Genomic DNA, 27,921 nt, shown 5'->3' on the forward strand with positions numbered 1-27,921 from the left:
ATATGGGACAGGCTTGACCTGCTCATCAGTACAGGCAAGGTCAAATTTACCATAAAGTCCAAACAGTAATGACTTTTGCCTGTCCTCCCCGTCCCTTCACACAGAACCTCCAGCCTCAGTCCCAGGGGCACTGGGACTTTGGGCAGTCTTGGAGTCAGAGGGTTTGATGTAGGTTCCTAGTCAATCTGTGACACCACTGTATTTCTGCCACTACCTGGCTCTGGACACTGTTCCTTGCTCTGCCTGTGGTCACTGCTCATGCCACAGCTGACCCCTTCCTGAAGTGTCCAGCCACCATGTCAGCCTAGAAGAGGTAATTGCTCCTCTTTTACCAGTCCACCCTTAATCACTTCCCCAACCCCCACAGCACAGCTCAAACCAGGCTGGCACTTTGAACTTGAATTTTTTTTTTAATTTCTTAAAATTGAAGTATAGTTGATGGACAATATTAGTTTTAGGTGTACAACATAGTGACTTGACATTTACATACTTTACAAATTGATCACCATGATAGGTCTAGTAACCATCTGTCACCATACAAATTATAATATTATTGACTATATTCCCTATGTTGTACATTACATTCCATGACTTATTTTATAACTAGAGGTTTGCACCTCTTAATACCCATCCCCTATTTCAGCCAGCCCCTCACCCCTCTCCCCTCCGGCAGCCACCAGTTTGTTCTCTGTATCTGAGCCTGTTTCTGCTTCGTTTTGGTTTTGTTTTTTAGATTCCACGTATAAATGAAATCATACAGTGTTTGTCTTTCTCTTGTCTGACTACTTTTACTTAGCATAATACCCTCTAGGTCCATCCACGTTGTCACAAATGGCAAAATTTTTTATGGCTTGAGTTATATCCATTGTATAAATACACCACATCTTTATTTATCTATCAATGGACACGAGGTTACTACCATATCTTGGCTATTGTAAATAGTGCTGCAATCAATATAGGGGTGCATATATCTGATATAAGTAATGCTACCCCAGCTTTCTTTTTGTTTCCATTTGCATGGAGTATCTTTTTCCATTCCATCGATTTCAGACTGTATATATCTTTAGAGCTGAAGCGAGTCTTCTATGTACAGCACATATGTCTTGTTTTTCATTCATTCAGCTACCCTATGTCCTTTGAAACACTTAGTCCATTTACATTCAAAATAGTTATTGACAGGTACGTACTTACTGCCATTTTGTTGTTTTCTGATTGTTTTTGTTCTCTCTTCCTCCTCTTCCTCTCGTCCCTTGTGATTTGATGATTTTCTTTAGTGTTATGTTTGTATTCCTTTCTATTTCTTGTGTGTCTATTATAGGATTTTGGTTTGTGGTTGAGATTCATATATAACAACCTATGTATTTAGTAGTTTATTTTAAGTTGATGGTTGTTTAAGTCCAAGCACGTTCTAAAAGCACCATATTTCTGCTCCTCCCTCACATTTTATGTTTTGACATCATAGTTTACATTTTTGTGTATCACTCAGATATAGATGATTTTAACTACTTTTGTACATTGTAATCACCTGTGGGCTTTGAAAACTCCTGACCCCTGGGCTCCATTCCCCAGACATTCTGATTTAATCAGTCTGGAGTGTGGCCTGGACATGGAGTTATTTTAAATTTCCCCAGGTGACTCTAACACTGAAGTTGAGAAACTTATCTTATCAAAGTTACAATGGGGCAAATTAAATAGAAATGATTCTCTGTTAGAGTGCTCAAAGTTCAGTAGTCTTTGGCCATATCAGTTTCCAGAAATGGAGAGTAGACACTCCTCACGTCTTCTCTAGGCTCCCCTGGGATCCCCATAGCAACCAGATAGAATTGATTCCATTGTCCTGGTCTGGCTGATTCCTAAGTACCCCTAGGATAACACTGGAAACCACTGAAATAGGCTAGACATGGCATGGAAACCACTGGAATAAACTAGGCATTAGAATAATTTGTGTGGACATATTAAGTGCCTGGTAAATGCTTATTAACATTATTATCTGATCAGACACTGGCTCTGCTGGGCCTCAGAACACATGCAGTGTCCTGCTTCCACAGGCACACAGCAGAAAAGGCTGAGGCACCTGCTACTGGCATTCTACAAAAACCTGTCATCCCAGCCTCCCAGCAACACAACGGGCACTGTGGGGTGTGAGCTGCACAGCAGTGCAGCAGACCTAGTGAAAATGTGACCTCCAGCTGCTGCCCACTTGGTTTTAGACAGGCATTCCCCGGGTTAAAGTCACTGCTATGGAAGCAGCCAGATTCCATGAATCTGACTTACCCAGGCCCTAACCCTCTTAGTATATAAATGTAAATTCATAAGTTCCCAGCAGATCATATTGATGGAGAAGTAGCAAAAAGCACACTTCTGCTATTTCTTATTTGCCTTTTTTTTTTTTTTTAAGTCCTAAGCCTTAAGCAACCTACTGGAAAACTGTAAGAGTAAAGACAACTGGATCGGGCTCTAACATACAGATACAACTCCACAAAATCCATTTCAAACAATGTAACAAAATGGCAGGAGTCTTATTTCCATGTGGAAGAAGCCTGGGTGGGACCTGCCTCATCTTCTTGAATTTGGGTCAACTGTTCAGATATTATTTTCTAGGTTTGGACTCTTTAATACACTTGATAAATGGGGGAGGCAACAAGCCCGGGCATCAGACATCTGTGCTAAGAGAGAGAGAGAAAGACAGAGAGAGAGAGAGAAGATAGGGGAGGGGAGGGGAGGGAAGAGAAGAGAGAAGAGAAAGAAAAAGATTATTCTGTATGAATCTCTTAACCTAGTTGATACGCACCCAATAAGAGGCCAGTATGTTCTGTAGAGGGTGTCTCATAATGTGGATGTCGGGCCTGCATGAGCTCCACCCCCGCAGTGACAGGGTTGCATGGCGCTGTAGTATAATACACAACGCAGACGGCTGAAAGGACAGAATTAGCCACGCTGGTAAGAGGGCACCAAGGAGTTTTCACACTTTCTCAGCTTGTCTCAGATGAAATCCTTGAGAAGAGGCGGGCTGAAGCACCCACAACAGAGTGAGCAATGAAACAGGGAAGCTGGGATGAGCTCTGACGGTGGTGAGTGCGACTGCCTGGGTTCAAATCCAACTTTACCAGTTCTTAGCTGTGCAACTGAGGGCAAGTTTCTTAGCCCCAATGACTCAGTTTACCTCCCTGCAAAATGAGAGTGATAATAATAGTACCTACCCCGCAGGATTGTGGTGAGGATTAAATGGAGTACCATGGCTATAAGAAGGTACTATATATAAATACAGGTTTCCTCCATTATCTGAAAGTAGAAAGTTCCTAGGAAACCTTTTGTAAGCTGAAATGGTGTAAAGGGAAAAAGCAATCACCCTAGGATGCATCTTGCTAACACACATGCAAAACAAATCGAGATAAAGCACAGATGCTCACAGACACAGTTCAAAGTTCAGCGGCTTGATGCTGAGATGATGCTGATGCTGATGCTGAGCGTAGTTCCCAGGGAAGGAGTTTGGCGGTGCCACTCTCACTGCCTGGGGAGCGCACTGCCCCTATAAGGGCTCCTGCAAAACATTCGGAACATGATTGTTGCTTTTTGCGTAAAGGAGACAATTTCTCTTCCAATTTCTTTCCGTTAATAAAAACAGGGACTCACGCAAGTCTTCCATAAAAGCCAAGGACTGTGAAGAGAACTTGCAAAAAGCAGGGGATAACTGTACAAGGTACTGTGATGATAACAGGGTTGCTGTGAGGATTAAATAAAGCTTTACAAAAACATTCCGCACACTGCTTGGCCGTTATGAAATGCTCAGTGGAGCTGACTTTGATTATTATGGCAAAGGGGATAAGCACACGGGCTTGGTGTCAGTCAGACCTGGATTTCAGTCTTAACTCTGCCACTTACTGTGTATCTTAGGGCAACCCAACTTTCCTGAGCTTCAGTTTCCTCACCCATGGCATGGGGACAGCAGCAGCTCAAACCTCACTGGGTTATGGTTTGGACTAAAGGAGGTAACGCAGTAGCTCCAGCTGGCTCCTGGTAGGCAGTCGGTCAAGGACAGCCATCATTACTCACTAGGGCCGGATGAGAAGTTGATCTCACAATGGACTTTCCGCTCTGTTCTTCCGGGCCCAAGCTCTCCGGATTGGGCAACCTCTGTGGCCCCATATACCCCTGGCTTCACCATGCTGTAAGGTGCCTTTGGTCCTCAGCTCTCAGATTGTTCCCAAATGTGGCAATTCATCAAATCCTTTCTGTAGGTGACAACCTTGTCCGGAATCTGGCAATGATTTTGAGCCCCTCCCTGCCAGGAACCTTATGATAGCCTAATGCCACAGTCACTGTCCACCAGTCAAGCCTGAACACACCAGCAGGCATCGCTCTCCAACATTCTTGGAAGGTCTGAGAATTCTCACCTTTGGACGGCCGAGGTGTGTGAGTCCAGGACTTCCCAGGGCCTCCTTCTAATCTGTAGGAGGAATGCGCACGGGGTTAAGTGACCACCTGAGCCCGGCCAGTGGCCCATCGTAGCACCCAGAGCTGAAACTTGGCGCTGCGATGTCTCAGACTGTCTTCGCAGTCAGCCACTGCATCCTGGAGGAAGGATGAAGGCGCATCACCCCCTGGTGGCGGTAGCGCAGACATCAGGCGGGCGTGGAGGTGCAGCGCGCCCGGGGCCGTTCCCCGTTTCTCTAGGGAAGGCGGGCTGCTGGCTGCTGGCAGGGACCAGCTCTGAATCTTGCCTTGCTTCTCGGTGCTGTGCCAGCACTGCCCTGCTCCGCAGAAAGATCCCTCCGCCCAAAGCTGCCTAACGACCCCACTTACACCTGTTTCCTGCTGGGGGCGGGATTTGAAATCCAAAGGGCGTGCGCGGGGCGCCGGGACCCTGGGCTCTCTCGAGCCATCCTCGGGACTTGAGTGACAGCACAGAAGGTCCTTTCCGTCATACGGGGGACGGCCGCGGCGCTCGCGCGGGCACGCGGGTGCGTTGTTGAACTTGAGGGCGCTCAGGACGCACCTGGTCGCCGCCCGCGCGATTCAGCTTAGGCCAAGGGTGCCAGGACCGATGCCAGCAGGCGTGCTGGCCCGCGCGAGAGGCAGTACATCGGTCTCGGCTCCCCAAACCCGCTCGATGTCGCTTTCCGTTCACGGGCCCGCGCGCCACCACTGTTAGGCCTCCTGGGGAGAGGCAGGACCGCGACCCGCTCCGGGATGGCGGATCTGCTTTCCAGGTGCATAAATCATTTGGGGCTGCTCTAGAGCGGCCTTGACCCGGTACACTGGTGGCGCTGAACATAGGCTTCCCAGGCGGAAGACAGCTCCGGCTGCCCGAAGGAGACAGGCACCCAAACTGAATCTGCAAATCCAAGAACCTAAACTGCCTCTTTAACAAGAAGTGGTGGAAAATCTGGGACGCAAAATTAGAGGACCCACAATTTGGCCTTTCCTTCATCACGTGATCTTCCTGAGTTTTCTCTGGAGTAAAGTAGGCCAGAGGTGGGAGCCATTCTTTGAGGTGTCAGGAAAATAGTAACAATGTATCTAGTGCTCACAGATTTGCAAGGAAGGACAGTACTTTTAATCAAGGTGTTACTGATCCACCTACACGAGCCCATCCTGACCCCAGCAAGACAGGCACAGCTTAAGCCTCCAGCAAGTGGATGGATGGGATGCTGTCTTTGGTACAACTGCAGTCAGTAAATCACCTGCCGGATTTCAACAAACCCTGGCCAAATCTTTTAAAATTCACTTATCAAGTTCTATCCCTGGGGTCAGGCTTCTCAGGGCAACAGCAGACAGCAAGACATCTTTCTGGATCAGCACTGTGGCTTTCCCTCCTTCCAGAGGGTGACGTGTGAAGCCTAATCTCCATCCGGCATAGTCTCCCTATGTCATGAGTAACCCCAGAGACAGTGCTTCAGTTTGGAATCTCTTCTTGCCCCCAGTGCCAAAGATCTCTGTAATGTCTGACCTCCATCACTACCCAAAAATACGTTTTAGCACCTTGGAAAAGTTCTTATCCACATTCTGAGTTGAGGCCAAAGGTTTCAGCGAAGTTTTCCAAACTTCAGTTCAGCTAGCTGTTTACAGAGGCTTGAAGGAGTTCCTTTTCAACATATGCAATTTCACAACTCATGTTTTGAAAAGTTTAAAGAATGGTCCCATAAATACCTCTGCTATTATGCCCAGGACTGACTTCATTCTTAATAGGAGCTCTATCTCATTACAGACTCTCTGTAGCGTTCCTACTACTATCATAGGACCAAGGGGGTCTTGGCTGTCAGGCTCCCAGAGTGAGAAGAGGTAAGAGAATGAAAAGCTGCTTCTCAGATTCCCCTCGAGGCACAGAAATATTCTGGGAGATCTGTGAGGCTGTGCCAGTTGTTGGCTGCCTCTTTGTGTCCTCAGAAGCCAATTAGTGGTCCAGCTCTCCTGCATATTCTGCCCTCTGAGCTGAAGGTAAACTCTACCTCTATTCTCAGCTGATTGTCCTAATTCTAAATCTTCTTTTAGTTGCAACAATATTTTCTCTTTTACTCATACTCCTCCAACTGGAGGAAGAAAAATTGCTATAGGGTAATTTTAAGAAGAGATTAAAATGACTAAGCTAATATTTTTAGAGTTATTTACATTTTACAATGTACAAAGTATTGTACGGTTGGCTGGCTTCTAATTATCTTCCATCTATGTTACAGATCATACCTCGTCTTTCTATTCCTTAAATGTGTGTTCTTCTATTGTGAGACGAACTCCAGGAAAAATGCTTTAATCAAGTTAATTACAACCACGATAGTACCAAAATACGTTGTAAAAACAATGCTCACTTTTCAATATTCTTGGAGGTTCCTTAGGTGTCTTTTATTCACGAGAATCCCTAGATGCCGTCCATTTCTCAGAGTCCTAAACTTACCTCCAAGAGCTTCCGAGAAAGAGAAAGAGAATCTAGAGTTAACTCCCTGTAGTACTGTTACGGACTGAATATTTGCATCCCCAACTCTTGCAAAATTCGTATGTTGAAGCCCTAACCCTCAGTGTGGCTGTACTTGGATATGGGGCCTCTAAGAAAGTAATTAAGATTAAATGAGGCCATAAGGGTGAAGCCCTGATCCAATAGACTGGTGTCCTTAGAAGCAGAGACACCAGAGTGCTATCTTTCTCTCATTCTCAGTCCCTCTCTCCCCGCACACCGAGGAGAGGCTATGTGAGAACACAGAGAGATGGTGGCCACCTACAAGCTAGGTGAGAGCCCTCATCAGAATCCCAAACTTGCTGGCACCTTAATCATGGACTTTCAGCCTCCAGAACTGTGAGAAAATAAATTTCTGTTGTTTAAACCACCCAGTCTGGGATATTTTGTTATAGCAGCCTGAGTGCCCTAAGCACCTATAAAGCTTCAGAAGGTTTTAAGCTGGGGTGCATGGATAGAACTGTGGTTCAATAAAATTGATTTTAAATGTAATCCTATGAAGTTCATGCATTTAGAAACATTCTGAGAAGAGCTAAAAAAGCCTTCAACAAACTGTCAGTGAGGTCTGTGGCACCAAAAAAAGATTAAGAACCTCCTTACCTTCTTCTGGCAGACGTAAAATAAATATATGTGGTGTCAATGTGACATGATTCTCCAAGTGTTTTCAACCATAAATTTTACTAGGACCTAGTACATTCTAGCCTATAACCTTTAACCATAATAAAATCTGTAGATCAATATAGACACAGATGAGGAAGAATATGATACAGAATTTTCTAAAATATTTAATTCTACCAGATAGACACTCAACATATGTTCTATAGTATAACTGTACATGTAGGTACCATATGCATGTACCATATATATCATAGTATACTACATAATAAGTATTACCAATTACCATGAAGATTGTAAGGGTAATTTCAATAGGGCAACTAAAAATATTATCAATAATATTTTAAAGCTGAACTGTAAGAGTTCTTCCAGTAAAGCAGAGTTGCTGACGTCTGAGATGGAAACAATTCACATATCTGCAGACAGTGCTTCGAGAAGAAAGTTAATGAATCAATGCCAATGAGCAGAGGAAGAAAGTCAATCAAATACTTCTGCTGTGTTAGGCACTAGCCAGTGTAAAGAAGAAGTCAGTGATTTATAAATAGGTCTAAAGTACCTAAATATCATATCTGGGAGAAATTATCATCACCATCACCATTACCCTCCCCAGAGCCAAGACATCTCACAATTCCATCAACACCAAATCCTACTGCCAAAACAACAAACCAGTGCTTCATAAAATACAGAATTGGGGAAGAATTAAGCAAGCAGAGGGCAAGCTTTCATGGTTACGTAAGTAAAATAGCTATGAAAACAGACTTTTGGGGGGAGGGTTCTTTGTATTGTATTTGTACACAATTATATTCATAATTTTTATAATTATATATTGTAAGAAGTTGTATAAAAACAGGCAATATATAAATACTACTATCACCCTTCAGCAGTTCAACTTAATGAAATGGCAAAAAGACATGGAGAATGTAAATTATGGAAATTCTTATTTCATACTGTCTGTTCCCAATATCCTATTGAGTTGACTTTACTACTTACGCTCAAACTAGCCTGCAATTGGGAAAGAGAAAATTGCTATAGAATAATAAAAAGCCAGATTTAAAAAAACTAGATTAAGCTATATTCAATAACTTGGAGCAATCTATAATGAAAAATAATATGAAAAAGAATATATATGTGCAATTGAATCACTGTGCTGTACACCAGAAACTAACACAACATTGTAAATCAACTATATTTCAATTTAAAAAAAACTAGATTAAACTAACATTTGTAGAATTCTTCACATTTTATAAACGACTTTCACACACATTCTCTGAAGCTATTTCATAGTTGTCTATAAGAGGTATGTATTTTTACAAGTATTGCTATAACCAAAAGAAGATTTAAAATTAGTTTCTTTAAACTACCAAATTACAAATGGTTTTAGTATTCATTTCTATGAGGTACACTGGTCAGATGTCTGTTTGTCTTTGTTCTATTGTCTAACCCTACAGTTTAAATGAACATTGAATAATTAATTACACTGAAATTAGTGCTAATAGGTATACAAAGTGATGAGAGAGAAAGAATTAGTCAACTGAGCAAGACGTGTAGAGGTATGCACGTTTTCAAGCATGGACTCCAAGAGATGAGTCATCATTTCCTTAGTGGATAGGTAGTGATAGAAATGGGAAGTGGGGACTGTTTCTGGAAGATATAACCAAACCTCTGTGCCCCTTCCTCTTCCTGCTGAATGGGCCCTTTTATACTTGAACCTGACTGCAAAAAATGTAGGGAGCCACCCACAGGTCTCAAAACTAGCAGAGGGGATATATATATATATGCTGAATCATGTGGTTTGTTATAGAAACTCAAGTAACTAGAATGTAGAGTGCATTCTAAGGGGCTGATGTAGACAGCTGGGCTGAGGCCAGGTCATAAGAAAATGTGAATGCCAGGCTAGCGAGGCTGGAATTTGTTCAGGAGTCAGTGGGGAGCCATGGAAAGCATAAGTCAACATTTCTTTGGGTTTTATGACACAGATAGGAAGACATTACCTGTCTTGTTCATCCTTGTATCCCCAGCACCCAAAAGAGTGGCAGGCACATAACAGGAGCTCACAGTATATTTGCTGAATGAACGAAGACACTTGAAGGGATCTCTGTGAAGAAATGACACAAGATTTGAAAGCCATTTAGGATAATTTTAAATGTGGGGGAGGTAATGTGACAATATGCACCGAGACTCATAAACATTTCTATCATTTAAAACAGGAACTTTATGAGTAAAGCTTTTCTGTTCTAAAGTAATAATCCTCAATAAGGAAAACCTTTATGCATAAAGTTTATTACAATATTGCTTTTAATAGAAAAATGGAAATAATCAGTCTAACAATTGGGAAACAAGTTATTGTGTGCCTTCTTCCTGTGGGGTATTTAATATGCTGTCGTTAAAATTATTATTACAAAGATAATGTAATACCAGGGGAAAGTATTTATATTATTATATTGGGAAAAAACAAAATATCCTACCAAGATGCACAACTTTAGATAGAGTATGATTATAAATTATGAGGAGGATGAATCTCTCTCAGTTAAGAGTTTGTCCGGGGGTGGTTGGTAACATTTTTTCTTTCTTTTCCTTTTACCCTTCTGTGTATTTTCCCTATTTTTCATAATTACTTCATTTACTCAGTGAGTATTTACTGAGAGGCCACTATGTGCCAGGCACTGCTCTAGAAGGAGAAACAGCAGTGAATAAAACACAAATTCTGTCCTCAAGGAACTTACACGTTTTAGTTGGAGAAGGCAGAAAATAATCAAGTTAATGAAATGGCATGTTAGATGATTAGTGATCGGCAAAAAAATAAGGCAACGAAAGAGAATAAAATCAATACTACATTTGCTTGTCCACCTGCAGGGAAAAGATACTCATCCAGGTAAAAGGATACGGGGCCGAATTCGAAACTTGCCCAGCGGTAAACTGAGCGGGCTGGGATGCGCCAGCCCTGCAGGTGCCGCTGCAGCACGGGCCGGGCGGGCGCGTTTAGGTGGGGCGCGAGAGCGCGAGGTCAGGCGGTCACGTGACTCGAGGGGGCGGGAGGAGGAGGACCGCGAAAACACGGAGTTTGGTTCAGTACTTTCTCTTCGGGAAGGCGGGCGGAGCCGAAAAACAAACGTCTTCTGAGCGCTTGGGGGCGGGGCAGACGGGAGCATCGGAGCCTCCGGAGCCGAAGCCTTCGCCGAGTTGGCTTTTCGGTTGCTGGTCGCGTTGGCCGAGAGGTCTGAGGTCGGGCTGAGAGTGGGGAGCAATGGCGACCTTTGTGAGCGAGCTGGAGGCAGCCAAGAAGAACTTGAGCGAGGCCCTGGGGGACAACGTGAAACAGTAAGAGCTGTCTGATCGCAGGCTCCGGGCCTCCGCGCGGGTGCTCCCCCGGCCTCGGGCTGACGACCCATCCCGGAGTCCTTCCCTGCGGCCGCGAGGCCTCTGCAGCCCTCGCGTCGCGGGCGGCGGGGCCTCTGGGTTTCCTCGGGCCCGGGGCCGGCCCGGGGCCGGCGGGCAAGCCCGCCTCACCGGGTTGGAGGGGCCGGGCCTCCTGGGTTCTTTCGGGACCCGGGCGGGCGCCTTCGCCCGAGGCTGTGCCCTGGGTGGGGCGGGAAAAGCTCACCCCACGCCTTCAGTGACGCCCAAGGGCCTTTAGAGCCGGTGCGGGCCCCGGCGCGAGGGTGTGGGACCCTGTGCTTGCCAGCAGCCAGGTCCGAGCTGGCACCGCGTAGGGCGGCCGCTCCAGGAGGGCTTCCTGGAGGCGGAGGCTTGTTGAGCTCGAGTGTTGTGCAGGCACTGTCTGCAAGAGCGTGGACAGCAATTTCGGAAGGCCGACAGACCCATCGGTAAAATAGCCACCGAACGCTACTGCTGTTACAGTGATAATAGCAGTAGCGGACATTTATCAAACGCCTTTTAAGTGCTCTAAATGTACTATCTCATCTAACCCTCACGAGGGAGATGTGAGATAGGTACAGTTATTATTACCTTTTGATAGATGAGAAGACTGAGATCGTGAGAGGTTAAGTAACTTCAAAAGTCACGTTAGGAGTGGGACCCTCGCGTCTGACTTCTGTCTCTGATTCCTTATAGGGGGTTGCAAAGGACCCCAGAGGCGCTCAGCCAGACTTTCACCAGGTTATAGCAGGGGACCCAGTACACAGTCGGGCCCGTTGCTGAAATGGCCGAGTGTTGAATCAATAATTCAGCCAAGGCCGAAGTCATAGAAAAAACCCTCCGAGATAACAGGGACGAGTTTGGAAATTTTCAAAACAGTCTTATTATTACAACTTTATTTTTCAAAAGTATAAGAAGCAAATTTTAAACGTTTAAAATTACAATGCGTGTGTTGGCGCTGCTAGGTGGTTTCTACACATTTGCATTACTCAGTAGACGCGCACTTTCAAATGATGTTTCTCGAGGAGCTTTTCTTTTTTTGTTTGGGGAATACTTTTCTTTTTCTCCAACACTTTCACCTTCTCATCTTTCTATTCTTTATCATACTGGATTGAAGTTAGGTTAGAAGTCATACGTGAGTTTTGGAGTTCTTGTGAAATTTTGGGGTGGCAGAATTGACAGTATATTTTTCATCCTAACAAGATATGCACAATTCCCACGTAAGACTTCTTGAAATACTCATGGCCGAAATGGGGTAACTAAAAACAAAGTATAAATTTTAAAGATTATTTTGATATTAGGAACGTTAATAAATAAAACTACAAAGACTAGAATTAAAATCTAATAACCTGATCTATTATTTTGGCATAGTTATCTAATTTTTTGTAAACACTAATTGACTCCTAAAGATAAAATGTTTTCTCTAAGGTTATGTTTTAATATTCATGTTTACTTTCAGTCTATTTCTTTCCTTAATTAAAAATTCTTAACTATTTTAATAGGTAAAATTGACAGCTTTTATCTTCATTAATTGCTATGGCTTATTTTTGTAATACTGATTGCTAAAATTTACATTTTTAAGCACAGTGGACTTTTCACTGTTATATCTGGGATGCTTACAAATATTTTGAAGTGAAGGTTTCCATGTCCCAGTAAACCTGAAGGGCCTGGCTTGTGTGCATAATTGACTGATGAGATGCTATGGTGACCTCTGTGACCCCACACTGTGACCCCACACTCTTCACACAGGTGCGGGGTTGCCAGAAATGTTGAAGTTAGTATACCCCGTTTGGTCTTTAAAAGGTCAGTGCTGTCAAATACAGATGCAAAAGCTAAGTTTGGTGCATCTGTAGCTGAATCTCCATTAACAATGCAGTCAAAATATGCCTTTGTGCCAGGAGCGGTTAGTGGTACAGTGTTCTTCTATATCAGTTTTTTCCCATTTTCTCATCGTCTTTTTCCCCTCCTGCTCCATAAAAAGTGCTTCTTGGTTGAACAATCTGTGATATTGCTGTGTAGTCATTTCTCACATTTCCTTGATTAGTAGTTTGCTTTGGTTTGTACAACCGGACCATTTCAGTGGGTCCTCGGTTGTAGGTAAAACATAAAAGGTATATAAGGAACTCAGATATGAGTCATTTTCTGTTTATGCAGTAGTCTGCATGTCCTTTATGTCAGGTCATGTGCCCATGTCACCTTCTTGAAAGACATGAGCTTTGCTAGCTAACTCACTTTGTAAAGTACCCAGTAGAGTGTCAGTTTCAAATGGGTCCCTAGCTGGGTTTTGTTTTGTTTTTTTTTTTTTTTTTTTTGATGATTTAGCCATGTGTTATTTAATTTTCTCCAGGCATCTCCAGTGCTTCCTTGTCTGACCCACTTATACTCGTCACCCATCATCCTTGCCTACATAGAGGTTGACTGATTTTGTTTTTGGTATTTTTGAGGAAAACAGTCATTTATCAGTGGCTCTACAGCAAGCTGATATAGGGACCGGGGTTGGGGAGCAAGTCTTCAACTCGAGAGCCAGTTCTTGCTATTTGGGTTAGAAAGTTTGCCACTGGAGAAGACAGAGCATCATGTTGGCAGAGCTTCCTGGTAGAGCCTTGCCTTAGTTCTGGAGCAAGTTCACACACTCTATGAAGATACTTGTGACTTTCTTGTACAATAGGGACACAGGGCTTTTAAATAACGAAGTTTTTGTCATCTTACTATCCTCTTTTGTTGTATAGAAAGGGATGGGAAAGGACTTCTGTTTTTCTGCGGAACTTTATTTCATTTTATAATTGTTCTTGTCTTTAAAAAAAAAAAAGAGGGATGTCATTTAAGTGTTCACTGTTGGAAGTTATTATTGACTAATAGGCGTGTGACTATCAGGTGAGAAGTGGTGCCACGCTCTAGAACGAATTAAACAAGTTTTGCTGTTGAATGAAATGGGTCTTGGGCAACTTTAAAACTCCACTAAAGCTGTGGATTTTCTCCGAGGGGGTAAGATATAAGCATATGAACCCAAGCAATTACATATTTACTTAGCCAGACTTTTGCTATGTACAGGAGGAACCCTGCCAGGGGTATAATAAGACAGTGAGAGCATTAAACCTTCTCGTTTAGAAATCTGTTTTTATTTTCTGTTAGAAACTCAAATGAGCATTAGAAAGTAGCTAATCATGAATTGAAAGTGATTGTAAGAAATGTACTGAGTAATTTTTAGTTCTGTTTCATGAACAAGGAGCAGCTTTCTTAAGGACTGAAATAAGGGGTGTGGACGTGAAAAGTCACGTTATTTTATTCCTATTTCTGATAATGTTGTTAGGGTATAAAAGATTGAATCTTTTTCTTCTACCAGTCACGTAGTAACTTTTTATGATTAGTGGTTGGTTTTCACTTTAAAAACCACCAAGTTTCTCATATGCACAGGTATTTTCTTTGTGGTGAGGTGAAACCCATTACTTCAGCCAGAGTAAAAACTCCAGTTCATTTGAAAGGAAAGAGGTCACCCAGACTCAGTATTAATGTTCACTCCTCAACCCATGAAACACACATTTTAAAATCTTTTTTTAATTGAGGTATAATTGACATATAACATTGTATTAGTTTCAGGGACACAGTATTTGTATTTCAGGTGATTTGAAATTTGTATATATTGCAACATGATCACCGCAGTAAGTCTAGTTAACATCTCTCACCATACTTAAAATTTTTTTCTTGTGATGAGAACTTTTAAAATCTACTCACTCTCTTAGCAATTTCTAAATATGCAGTATGTGATCATTTTAATACTACTTTAAAATATAAATCTTAATTGTAGGTTCCTGGGGAGGAGGTCGTTTAGAAAAACGATGGTGAGGAAGGAGAGGTGATGCTGTGGTTTTTGGCTCCTTGGCTCATGAGTCTGATTCTGTGACTACCAGTCAAGTCCCTTTTGGAGAGGACTGTCCTGCTCCGATGGTATTCTGATTCCTAGGTGTGCTAGTTTGCTTGGGCTGCCATAATGTAATATCACAGACCAGATGAGGTGGCTTAAATAACAGAAATTTATTTTCTCACAGTTCTGGAGGCTGAAAGTTCTGACATCAAGGTGTGAACAGGGTTGTTGCCTTTTGAGGCCTCTCCTGTTGCCCGTTGCCTGGTGTCTCTCTGTATCCTGATCTCTTCTTATAAGGACACCAGTCACACTGGGTTAGGCCCCACCCTGACGACTCCATTTTTACTTAATTACCTCTTTAAAGGGCCTGTCTCCAAATACAGTCACATCTGGGCTACTGGGCTCAGGGCTTCAGAATTTTGTGGGGACACAACTGAGCCCATAACACTAGGGAGTGCAAACATCTCCTTCCTCCCCTGGGATTTGAAGCAGATAAGGTGAACTGGGGAAAGAAGACAGACCTGTGGTTCTTAATATTGTTTCTGCCTCTGCAGATACTGGGCTAACTTAAAGTTGTGGTTCAAGCAGAAGATCAGCAAAGAAGAGTTTGACCTTGAAGCTCATAGACTTCTCACACAGGATAATGGTAAAAGAGTTACCTGGGGAGTTATTTAACTGTTCTGAAGTTTTCCCAGATTTGCAGTAAATTAAATTCTTTTCACTTAAAAAAATAAAATTTTGGTTTGAGTGGTCTGTAGGTCATTTAAATGATGTGGATATTAAAAATTAAGTGAAAAGAATGGCAGAGTCGGGGATATTGAAAGTCCTTAAAAACTAGACTGAAACAGTAGTTTCCTTATGTTGTAAATATTCTGTCTTTGACCTGTGACACTCTTCCCTTTTTCAGTCCATTCTCACAACGATTTCCTCCTGGCTATTCTCACGCGTTGTCAGATTTTGGTGTCTACACCAGGTAAGGGAGTGGAAATGCTTCCGGGGATGTCAGTCAGCAAAGCCACGGAGCACCAGGCTTACTCGGCTTTTGCTTCATTTAACAGACACTTGGGTTGCTTATCAATGACATGTTCTCTGAACTGCTCAGAAGAAACATTTTATTATGTAGTACAGATTCTTTTATAGAACCTTAAAAAATTTTTTTTCTTTCTTTTTTATAATTCTTTTTCTTTTTAATTCTTTTTTTGGGGGGTGGGGTTAACTGGGTTTATTTATTTGATGAAGGTGCTGGGGATTGAACCCAGCACCTCATGCATGCTAAGCATGTGCTCGACCACTGAGCTATACCCTCCCTCCACCCCCGTAGGTTCTTTTTAAAGCAGGTGGTTTCCTTGTCCTTACGTTGACTTTCGGGCTTTACTCCCCAGTCAGCAGGGTTTAGATTGCTTAAGTAAATGAGAGGTGGTGAGGAGGGTCGGTGATCAGGATAAAGATGCTGAGGAGAGTGAAGAGAGGGCGTTTGGTGTAGGAGAGGGTTTCCATTGACAGAGGGAAGACGAATTAGAGGGAGGGGAAGCCACAGCATATGTTGAGAACCTGGACTTTCACTCGTATTCCTAAGTGAGAAATTAGCACTGGAAGGTTAGAGCTTCAGCGTGTGTTTGGCAGATTGTTGGTGGAGAACAAAGGGAGTGAACAGCAGCATGTTGGGGAGGTGTGTGGGAGCTAAGTCTGTCACTTCAGCCTCAACAGGTGTAGACAGAATGACCTCTTTGCCCCTGATTGTTTGGAGCGTAAGTGGTACAAGTCACATCTTTCAGCCATCTTATTTTAATCAGTTAGTCAAAAGTAAGTGATTAAATACATTAAAATTTTGCCTCGTAATAAAACTTATCCGGGGCTCTAGTTAAACAGTTGGATTTACAAGTTCCTCCTGCTGTCGGTTAAGGTGAATTTGTTGCTGTTTTTAAAGGGCCTGTGGTGATTCTGATGATCATTTATTAAAAGCCCACATTTATCTAGAAATGGCTAGTATTTTGTACCAACCCTGTTGTACGATAGAGAATTCAGATAAGCTCTCCTGAAGCTCAGCTCCTCCCCACTCACAGAAGTTGCCATGGGTATGTAGAGTGGTAGGCAGGAGGGTTTGTGGAGACTGGTGTTAGAGAGGAGAGGCTGCTTTCCTCAGCCCTCATCAGGCCCTCTCTGCAGAGTCTTACACTGTGTCAGATTTCTGATGTTTTATGTAATTTAAATAGAAGCGGACTTTAGCCAGTTAGATCATAAGGATAATCCACTTCATTGTATAAAATTTGATTTGACCTGAAAAGCCAACATTGTGAGGATTAGATCTCACTTTTTAGGTGGGTATATTCCAGAGTGCCCCACACCCAAAACAGTAAGTGGGATATTCGGGAATAAAAACCTTGGTTGATAAGAGTCAAGAGACTTGGATTCAAATTCAGGTTTTGCCACTTGTTTAGATACTGTAGTTAATTATTGACTGTTCTTAGCTTTCACATTTATAGCATAGGGACAGTAATATCTACCTTTCAGGGTTATAAAAAAGCAGATGAATGAACATGTAAAAAGTGTTTTTTAAAATAAAACATGCCAAAACAAATAAGAAGTGATATTAGTAAGTATAGGCAGCTGATTTTAATTAAATAAAGCCTTTGATGTCCTTGAATGTTTGTTATTGGTTATTTAAAAATAAACAAAGAAACATTGGAATTTGAGGGATTATTTCTCCCAAAGACCCAAAATATCTTTCCTCAAAACGAAATTCATATTTGCTGGCCACAAAGAGGTGATTTCTATTAAAAGTAAAACATAGAGATACAGTTTTTTGCACTTTAATAATTGTGGGCAGGTTGCTTACTATTTTTCTAACCCAGACAGGAAAGAGGATTTTAGATAAAGTTATTTATTGAGTAACAGCAATGCCCTAGACACTTTGCGTGCGTTATCTTTAACCCTCACAACAACTCTTCAGGGTGTTAGTCTCTTTATAGATTAGGAAACAAACTTCGGAGAGAAGAAAACAAGAGAAAGTGAGAACTTACCTGAGGTCTTCTTTAGCTAGTAGAAGGGTTGGATCCAAACTGAAATCTGACCGCTGCCATAAAGCCCTCCGTCCTCCCTTGGGGTTGGAGTCAGTTCTGACCGTGCTTCGCTTCCTCACCCAGAGTGTCTGGCCACTCAGCTGCAGCATCACCTCACATCCACTTCCATGCGTCAGGAATAGATTTCTGTGGGAAATCACCTAAGAGTGACTGGCCTTACCAGGTGTGATCTGGGTGTGCCGAAGACACTTAAAGTGATGGAAAAGAGGAACTTGACTTCCCAAACAGTCCTTTTTTAACTGAGGCACTGGGAGTTTTTTTTTTTTTTTTTTCAAAGCTTTACAAACTCATTCTTCCACAAACATCAACATGAAATAATGTTTTGCTAGAATGATAGGTGATTTTTTTTCTTAAAAAAATTTTTGAGGGTATTTTTTCCAAGTGTTTATAATGAGCTTGTATTACTTTGATTTTTTTAACATCATATATGTTCATAGTTTTAAAAAAATAGTATAGAAGGTCATGAAAAGCTTCTCACTCCTAGACCTGTTCACAAAGACAACTGCTTTTGTTTTTTGTTTTTCTGGTGGGACCTCAATAGTTCCTCATAGTGGGCTTAAAAGATTTTTCTCAATTTACTGATTTTAAACATCTGTCTCACTGTCTTATTGCTCTGTGTTTTGTGAGATTTCCTTAATTCTTTCTTTCAGCTTTTCTGTCCAATGCATTCACTAACTCAGCAGTTTTTATAGCATCTTCTTTTTGTTTTTATGGATACACGTCTTCTCAAACTTCTCTGAGGATACGAGTTAGAAATTATTCAAAGTCCTTTGTGTTGTCTGAATTCCTTATTTCTAGGATCTCTGCTTTTTGTTTGTTTAGCTTGGTTTTCCCTATCATGTTGCAGATTATCATCAGATGGCTAGTGATTCATATTTAAGATTGAAGCATAAAACTGCCTGGAGATTGTGCTTTAGGGTGAGCGGACAGGGGAGGGGGCCAGCCATTGCAGTGGGGTTCCTCAGCTGCCAGCCTGCAGAGAGCTGTGCTCTAGGGTGCTAACGTCTATGCCAGCTACCTTGGTAAATCCCAGAAATTTTGTTCTATTTAACTAGGTACACATAGTGTACTGGTACACATAGTGTACACATACGTAAACCATGTGTGGGAGGGAGCAGGGCTGGTTTCATGGGCCAGGAACTGCCCATGAACTCAGAAGGGCCCCCACACTTAGTTTAAAGCTCTGCTGAGGTTGTCTTGAAATTCTTTTGAACAAGGGGCCCTGTCCTAGGGGCAAGGGAAGGGGTTTGTGTGGATGACTCTCCAGTATAGATCTTCCATTAATTTTGTTTTTAGCTATACTGTCCCTCCTGGTTTTCACTGCCCTCACCTTCTCCAAATCGAGATTCTTTGTGGATTTCTACTGGGCAGGTTGACTTGCTTCCACTTCACTTACCAACTTTGCCTAGCTCAGATCACAGCTTTGGACAGATCATATGTCCACTTTCTAAGTCGACTCCTCTCCACCCATCCTTGAAATTTGTTGAGATCTCATCTTGTCCACCACTCATTTTTCTTTTGATCTCTGTTGTGGATGTGTGCCATTTACTTTTTTCTGCTGTCGTTTTTAGTAAAGTCTTGGCTGAGAGAGAGATAAATACCTCTTCTCCATCTTGAACTAGAAAATTCTGGCCTACTTTTATACTACTACTGCTACTAGTAAGCAAACAAACAGCCAATAAACAGTTAAAAATGTGAAAAACAAATTTGTCTTCTTAAAAGAACAATTTTGGTTATAGCTAGAAAAACATGCGATTTGAGAGAATTCAAAATTTTGTTTAGAGAAGCAGAAAGAGAAGACCTGAATTTTAAGCATTTATTACTTTCAGCACTTAAGCAAACTTAGCAGTTACCAGTTGTCATTCTTTCCTCTTAATGACTGTTGTTTTTCTGTCTCATAGAGGGTGCTGGATCTTTGCCCTGGACAGGGGGTTCTGCAGCCAAACCTGGAAAACCAAAGGGAAAGAAAAAGCTTTCTTCTGTTCGTCAGAAATTTGATGTAGGTTGTTCTTCAGTAGATCTTGGTAACGATTGACTTAAGTACTGGTATGACGGAATTGGCTTTAGTGTTTAAATGAATGTTATAACTGGTAGCAGCGTTGAAAAAAAGGAGCATGATTTGGGGAGAAAAAGGTGTTTCTGTATTTAAAGTTGGTAAGGTTTCAAAGATTGTGAGTCCCAGATGTCTGAATTTTTGTAATTCCAGCTGGTTATTGCATAAATACTAAATATGTTATCATTAGTACCTAATGATTTTTCAGTGATTCAAAAACTGTGCCTGTGTATCTTTCTCCTCTTAAATTTTTTTGTTGAATGAATAATGTTTCTCAGATTGAGACTTCTGCTCCTAGGGTCCTGGTGATGCCCAGCTGGGCCTTGAGCCTTCTGGGGGTCCTCAGAGAAGTCTTGAAGGCATTGCACTGTGAAACTTGTAAACATGTTAGAATAACTTGCTTTTTCCAGTTTATATCCAGGGAACAATTTTCCCAAAAGTGTGCCTTTTATAGATGTGACTGGGTATTGATAGCTTTATTGATTAACATCAACAAATATTTATTTTTACCTTTGCTCTATGTTTTATATCAGTAATATTTGCTCTGCAGAGCATCTGTATCTCCAGAGAGGCATACACTTGACTTAAAAAGGCATATTCGATATAAAATACTGTTTTGTACTTACTTGGAAACCAGAAAAACAACAGGTGTTCCTCTTATAGTACAAACTTCAAATGGGACAAACCACGTTTGCTACAAAAATCTTATATGTTGGGCTGAAACAAAAGCTAACGGGGTTTATCTCCTGCTGATGATGGAGAATGTAAATGGGCTCTCAGAATCTCCCAGAGGAAGGCTGAGGTTTTATGAGTGGAAAAGATTGGGAAAAACTATTTTTAAAAATGCTAAAGACTGTGTCTTAGAAAGATTCTGTGTTGATGATTTTAGGTAGAAGATAATAGTAACTGAAGAGTTACACTACACCACGTTCTCTTGGAATATTTGTTATTAGATCTGTTGTATTGGTTGGCTAGGCTTTTTCGAGCTTTTTTGAAGCATTAATTATATATTTATACTTTCGGAATCTGCTTACATAACAAGTATACTTCAAATGCTCTGACTTGTTTGAAAATAGTTTTATATCTTTTCCTTCTCCTTGCTTGTTATTTTTAGCACAGGGCCATATATTCTGTGATTACCAAGGTATTAACTGAATAGAATAAACTACTGTACATACTACCATAATTCCCCTTAATTCATGTCTTCATTATTACCATGTAATGGGTGTGAATCTGATTATCTGTGCATGAGTTCCTTTTTTTTTTTTAAACCTTTGTGGTATGGTTTTGGTCGCATTAATTTGTGGGATCTCAGGTCTAGTACACTGATGACTTTTGTTTGTGTCTTGTTACTTGCCTTGGTAATGAATAATTTGAGAAGTTTTCTTACCCGTAGCATAGATTCCAGCCTCAAAATCCCCTCTCGGGAGCCCAGCAGTTTGTGGCAAAGGATCCCCAAGATGATGATGACTTGAAACTTTGTTCCCACACAATGATGCTTCCCACTCGGGGTCAGCTTGAAGGGAGGATGATAGTGACTGCCTACGAGCACGGGCTGGACAACGTCACCGAGGAGGCTGTCTCCGCTGTGGTCTATGCGGTGGAGGTTAGTTTGCTGGTGGCAGAAACACCCTGACAGATTGAGTTGTGACAGGCTTGTGTGTATTGTTCAGAGTTGATACTGCAAGAAAAGAGCCAAAGTGTCACTCTGATCTCAGAATTGTCATAGTTGAAGTTCTTTTCTTTTGAGAGGAGAAACACATCACAGTCCAAACAGTTGCCTTTAGTTAAGCTTTTTAGACAGGTTACTTACTGCCTGACACTTCTGCTTGATCTGATGTCTAATTTGTCAACAAGAGAACAATTTTTAAGCAAAAAAAAAAAAAGACTGAGAATCCTAAAGATTAAAATCACTTGATTTTGCTGTGGCACAGAACTGAAGAGCATTATCAGAATTAGCGTCTGAACCGTGGGATTCTTGTCTCAGCACACGCTTCCTTCCTCCGTTCACTGTCCGCAGTGAGGTGCATGATGAAATGTGCACCAGGTCTGTAGTGCACAGGGGCTTTTAGGTGATGCTGGGTAACTCCTTTCAGTTCTCTGGGCCTCCGCTTCCTCGCCTGTACCTCAAAGATAATAATAGCTGTCTCATGAAGTTACAAACATTAAGTGACTTCTGTGTGTGGAAATTATAAACTGTACCATGAAGTCCCGATTTGAGATGATCTTACTGCTAACACCGTGCCCGACCCTGGCTCCCCTGTTAATAGTGCTAGGCTGGGACTAGTTCTGTCCTATTTTCACAGACACTCTCTAACCCTCTCCTATGTACTTGGCTCTCACAGAGGTGAAGAGATATTACATACCTAATTTTCTGTTTATTTCCTACGTGCCTGTCATTCATATGGCTTTTGAGAGAGCCAGGGTTCTTTTCATGCAAGGATGTTAGTAGATTGGGTGCTATAACCAGTGCATCCCTGATCTTGAAACTTTTTGTCCCATTTTTAAACCAAGCTTCAAGGTTGTCTGCCTCTTAAAAAATTATATATTTTTTTGTACTTTTATTTAAAGCTATCTGAAAATCATTGTTGAGAGAGAGGAGTCAATATAGAGATAGAAAAACTAACAAATTTCTTGTAGAGCAAGCCTGTCTTAAATAGAACTAAATAAAAATAGCACGTCTCGCCCCCTCCTCTACCCTCCTGCTCTGCTGTGGCTCTGTGGCTCTGTGGCTCTCACGTTCATTTGGTTTCAGCACTTGCTGGCTTGTCTCACCTCTCCATCCACTAAATGCCAATCCACATTTTTTGGTCAATGGAAGTTTTATGATTTGCTTTTAAAGAGGAGTTCATGCTATTTTTCTTTCTTTTTTTTTTCTTCTTGTTTTTACAGAATCACCTTAAAGATATATTGACATCAGTTGTGTCAAGAAGGAAAGCTTATCGATTACGTGATGGTCATTTTAAATATGCCTTTGGTAGTAACGTGACCCCCCAGCCATACCTGAAGAATAGTGTAGTAGCTTACAACAACTTAATAGAAAGGTATATAACATTTCTTGTGGCTTTGCACCCATCCTTTCTAGTCCGTTACACCACTCTTACATAATAGACCACTGTTAAATAATTGGTTATTGTGTGTCTACAAGTCTGTGGTAGCTCTGAAAGCTGTGCGGTTTTATTTTCTTAAGTTGCATCCTTGCCTGATAACTAGTGAACCCTTTTGGTTCTCTTTATATCAGAAGTGAAGTTGTAGAGTTTGGCTGCTGCGTGTGGTTTAATGTGAGTGCCCCTCCCTTTCTGAGCTGCAGTGGACTCGTTCCCTGGGGCAGTGCGTCCTGCTGGCTCCTGACGGACAGCACCTGCCTGATGGTGGGGGCGTGCTGGCGCTCACTCAGAAACGTGGCCTCTGGTTGCTGGGTCAAGGCTGGGTTTCTTGGTGGTGGGAGGAGGAGCGGTGGGTATTTCTCCAGGTCCTCATCTGGCTTTTGTAGCTGCAGCCTAAGATAGTGGCCTGTGCTGAGTGTTGTCAGCTTGCTCTTGGCATCCTCTTATGCAGCTCTGGTCTCTCAGCTCCAGTGTCTGGGACCCCTCTGCCTGCATTCCACTGAGGGCTCCCTGGACCTCTCTGATGTCCCGAGTCCTCCCTCTGAGATGACCTGGGCTACCTTCATCTCTGTGTTGTCTGTTTGCAGGGACAAGGAAGGTAAAGAGATGACAGGGAGATGAAAGTTATGAGGAAAAGGTGACAGGGAAGGCAGGCAGAGTGTTGGGGCTGCAGGTGAGAGGGCTGAGCTGACTGCGCCAGCACCACAGGGAGGGGTGGGACTGGTGCCTGTTTCAAGGCCCTTGACACGGCTCACAAGGCCCATTTTGAAGAGCAGCACCTTAAATTGGGTTCACTATTCACACTGCCATAGGTGAAGATTTCCTTTCTCGGTCTCATTCCGGCATATCTGTTTGGGATTATTTGTTCTCATTTGGGAGTCATTCTTCTCTAGAGACAAAAACAAACCCCAGAAAGTGGGCCCTGGTTGTGGGTGAGTGCTGGAGCGGTGTCTGGCCCTCCAGCCCTCCGCCTGCCGGCCCTTCCCTGGGATGGCCTCTCCCCCGCTGCCCGGCTTGTGTCTCCAGCTGAGCTGCCCGTCTGCTGCCTGCACTGCTCACGCCCCGGCAGTGCTTCCCATCCTCCCAGCTCCCTCCTCACTGTCGTTTCTCCTGCGTGTTCTCCACAATTGCAGAGGTTTTCTCCTACTGTAGATGATGCAAAAATGCCTGGCTCCCCAGCTGATGTTATATCTGGGTTCTAATTTGGGAAATTGGCAAGATCTGGATTTTGTCCACCCGCCATTTCTGCCTGTTGCTTCTTTTGTGCTGTATCTTCTTTCCATGTTTGTTGTTTTTGATCCCATTGTCTCCAGTACCATTTACGTTCCTCTCCAAATCAGTTGTTTGTAATTCCATTTTCCTTTAATTAAGTTTTTTTTTTAATTTTTTTAACAACTAGAAGCTCTTTAAGGGCAGGAAACAATTTTGGCTCAGTATCCTGACTGAGTAAATATTTTAACATTGTGGAGGGAGGAAGGGAGGGAGGGAAGGAGGGAAGGAGAGAGTAAAGGCAGTTGCATGACATTTTATTTCCAGCCCGACAGATGGCTGCCTTTAAAAATTAAAATTACAGCCTGTTTGTGTATACACTGGCTGAAAAATAGTTGGATTTCTGATTCGTTTTTAGATATATTTTATAGGAAGTTTTCTAGCCACCTTTCCCTATTCTAGTTGTTTGGTTGTTTCCAGCCTCGTTATCGGGGAATATTTCTGAAATGTTCTGTTTTCAGCCCCCCAGCCTTTTCTGCTCCCTGTGCTGGCCAGAACCCGGCATCCCACCCGCCCCCCGACGACGCCGAGCAGCAGGCTGCGCTCCTGCTGGCATGCTCGGGGGACACGCCGCCCGCGTCTTTGCCTCCAGTGAACATGTACGACCTTTTTGAAGCTCTGCAGGTAACTCTTGGCTCCTTAAGGTTTACCTCGATTTATGGGTAGGTTCAGAGTTTCTTCAGGTCTCCAAAGGTATTCACCAGCTTTTCCATTTCCTGGCTTTTTTGAGTGTGTTTTTCAGTTTTTATTATTTGTAATTAAACCCATCAATACTGGCCTCATTTTTCAGATCCTGAGCCCAGGAGTCCTTCCTAACTAAACTCCCCTATCCCTCACCTCCCCAGTGAAATAAAGAAAACTCCCTTTGCTATTTTAGAGCCTTGTTATATCCTTGTTTTCGTGTTACCTGATTCAGGATTCAGTAGGTTCTGGCTTAAAGTTTATAGGTTTGTGTGTCTTTTGTGTGAGCCTTTGTTGATATAAACCTTACTTTCATTTTGTATGTTGGAAAAATAAGTATACTGAAGTATAATTGGAGATGTGCTGATTTTTCAATCCCAGGTACACAGGGAAGTCATTCCTACACATACCGTATATGCGCTCAACATTGAAAGGATCATCATGAAACTCTGGCATCCAAATCACGAGGAGCTGCAGCAAGACAAAGTCCACCGCCAGCGCCTGGCAGCCAAGGAGGGGCTTTTGCTCTGCTGAATTAGGATTTGAGGTGTGGGACCCTCAGCAAATTCATTGATTATTGGGGATTGAATGTTTTCAAGTCCACATTTCAAGACTGAAGTGTCTAGTGTAAATATTACCTTTCCTATGGAAATGTGACATTGAGTACATTTTGTGTTGCTACTGTGAAGCCATTAATATAAATCTAATTTTGATAATGACTCATATCTCTGTATGTATGGGCTCTCAGTTATGGGAGTAGGCGCTGAGAAAATTGTGTGCCTGGAATGGAGATGTTTAGGCATCTTAGGGTAGTATCATACGGTCTGCATGTGAGGTAGGTGACATTCTAGAACAAAGAAGCTGTTATCACTTAGTCCCCATTATCAGCAGGGATGTCTTTGTGTTCAGAGACATCACATATTCTCTAGCTGGCAAGTCCAAACTTTCTGCTATTTTCCTGAAGAACTGTGCTTTTAACACATAGTTAAAAATCGGTCATCATTTTTAGTGACCAGTTTAATTTTTAAGACTTAGGTAGTTGCCTTAAGATTCATTACAACTCCATAAAAAATAAGACTTAGAAATGCTGTGCTATTAGACAAAGTCCTTTCTTTAAATTAAAAGCCAGAATCAAAGCAATCGCTTAGAATGTAATTAACCTCATAAAATATCTTCTCATAACGCAAGTTCCTTTCGTAGTTATTATGCCTGAAAGCTTTGATTGGCAGGTTCATGTGTTATTCCTATAGAATGTTTAAAGAAGTCCATGTAAACATACTGGATTTATACTTGGTAATTTGCTTATTCCTATGAAATATCTTTTTCTATTGTTTCAAGTGACAGACAGCATTGCTAGTAACAAGTTTGTTTTTGAGAGATATGTTGCTTTTTATTCAAGAGAGATTATTGGTGGCTGTATCAGGCTGAACAGATGGGTTTAAGTAGGTCTAAGTAACGTATGTATAGGTCTGCATATATGGTCCAGTATCTGCATCTGTGTGTTTCATTTTGTACTTTAAATGTGACAAATAAACTTTCTGGGAGAAAACTTTTGTTTGTTTATTAAAGTAAACGTACCAGACATACTGCCTTCTACAGAAATATGAAGAAGCTTGCTTTATGAGATCTTAGCAGAGACTTTTCAGAAGAATGTACTAGGTGAGAAAGATAAAGAAGCAGGTTCCAGTTAAGGCGTGCCCTTTCTTCCTTGTGTGACAGGTAGATTAAGACAAAAAAAAAAAAAAACAGCTTAGTTTCAGTTATTGGCACAAATCTGAAAAGTTCTTTAGTTTTGTTAGATAACTCAAGAATTTTTAGGGTTTGTAAGAATTTAAGCTGATATCTGACTGCATATAAGGGTTTTGCTTTGGATCATCCATGTATCTGAGCCTTAATGCTAAGTATGTGCTAAATTTCCCATGTTCCATGATTGGAGAGGCAGCTAAAAGCCTCAAATGTGTCCTCCTGCCCATTGCAGTGGCAGGTTCCATAGAAATTTGTTAGCAGAGGAACCTCCAAACAGAAAAGCTCCTCACTACTCTCTAGGACCTGGCCTAAATCTCTGGAATCACCAACTTTGGTGGGATTATGGGACACCAGAGGTCTCTCCCTTCACTTTGTAAATTTTGAGCCTACACGCCAGTTTTCCTCAATCATTTTGTGCAGCAGAGAGATGGAGTTGAGGGCAGGGCAGGCAGATGGCAAGAGTGATACTTAGGATTTTTCAAGAGAGACTCTGAGATTCAAAGACCTCTGTTCCACCAGATGCTGCCTCCAGCTCTCGCACCACTGCCAACTGTGGGATCCTAGGTGCAGTCTCTTCTACAATAAGGCTTTTAAGAAATCACGAGTGCTTATTACCAAGCATCATTTAGAAAAATAACTATTTCAATGAGGAAAAAAACTGTTAGAAACCAGATAACTTTAGACTTAGAATAAAGCTTATTTTTCCCATAGGGGTTTCAGTGATTGACTTTCAGCTCTAGGTGTGTCATTGTGCACAGCCAGGTCTGATAAGGCGCAGCTGATTTTCTACCAGGCTTAGCACACATTCTTACTACCTTTATCAACCATTGCTGGGATCAACCAAGCACACAGTTCTTCCAACACTTCTCCCCTTGCCTGAAGTGATCAGGATGTTCCTGATTGAATTTCATAAATTGTCTTTTAAATGATTCCTCTCTTTGACCATGGATAAATACCTTTGTTCCATCATGTCTTTTGAGTCAAATCAAAATGCCTCCACTTTGAATAATGGTAAGGAAGCTTGGTTTTAGGGCTCAGACTTGGATGCTGTCATCAACAGATTGGTTCAGCATTTAATACTGATGGCTTAAAACAGGAAAAGTGTCTAGGTTATTCTTGGAGAGCAGACTAATATTTAATTGAATCTTTGGGCACGGTAAATTGTCAGGGCTGATTTTACTAAAAGC

The 27,921-nt window shown here is 42.1% G+C and overlaps 1 protein-coding gene and 1 long non-coding RNA gene across 3 annotated transcripts; one reads left to right on the plus strand and one right to left on the minus strand.

Moving 5' to 3' along the window:
• Positions 1-940: 940 nt before the first annotated feature.
• LOC116658663 lies at positions 941-9,813 on the minus strand. The gene is made up of 3 exons (XR_004313895.1): positions 9,553-9,813; positions 4,395-4,447; positions 941-3,541 (listed from the first exon to the last, which is right to left on the minus strand). It is a non-coding gene; the product is annotated as an uncharacterized LOC116658663 (long non-coding RNA).
• A 788-nt stretch (positions 9,814-10,601) lies between these two features.
• Positions 10,602-26,679, plus strand: TADA1 (transcriptional adaptor 1). 2 transcript variants are annotated; one of them, XM_006193962.3, is made up of 8 exons: positions 10,602-10,879; positions 15,353-15,444; positions 15,706-15,771; positions 19,780-19,877; positions 21,328-21,537; positions 22,824-22,975; positions 24,769-24,931; positions 25,370-26,679. In XM_006193962.3, exons 1-8 carry the CDS (start codon positions 10,806-10,808, stop codon positions 25,520-25,522), a joined length of 1,008 nt encoding a protein of 335 aa, XP_006194024.1. In that variant the 5' UTR covers positions 10,602-10,805; the 3' UTR covers positions 25,523-26,679. The 2 variants fall into 2 exon arrangements, with proteins under 2 accessions (XP_006194024.1, XP_032319708.1); XM_032463817.1 differs by having other exon boundaries at positions 10,803-10,879; positions 21,333-21,537; positions 25,370-26,537.
• The last annotated feature ends 1,242 nt before the right edge of the window (positions 26,680-27,921 follow it).

This window comes from Camelus ferus, chromosome 21 (genome assembly GCF_009834535.1).
Source record: "Camelus ferus isolate YT-003-E chromosome 21, BCGSAC_Cfer_1.0, whole genome shotgun sequence".
In the NCBI taxonomy this organism is placed as follows: domain Eukaryota; kingdom Metazoa; phylum Chordata; class Mammalia; order Artiodactyla; family Camelidae; genus Camelus; species Camelus ferus.

Excerpts from the sequence above, each read along its gene's own strand:
- TADA1 (XM_006193962.3), top strand. The coding sequence starts at position 10,806 with ATGGCGACCTTTGTGAGCGAGCTGGAGGCAGCCAAGAAGAACTTGAGC. Across the intron at positions 10,880-15,352 it reads CTGGGGGACAACGTGAAACA|ATACTGGGCTAACTTAAAGT; the intron begins GTAAGAGCTGTC and ends CTGCCTCTGCAG. Across the intron at positions 24,932-25,369 it reads ACCTTTTTGAAGCTCTGCAG|GTACACAGGGAAGTCATTCC; the intron begins GTAACTCTTGGC and ends TTTCAATCCCAG.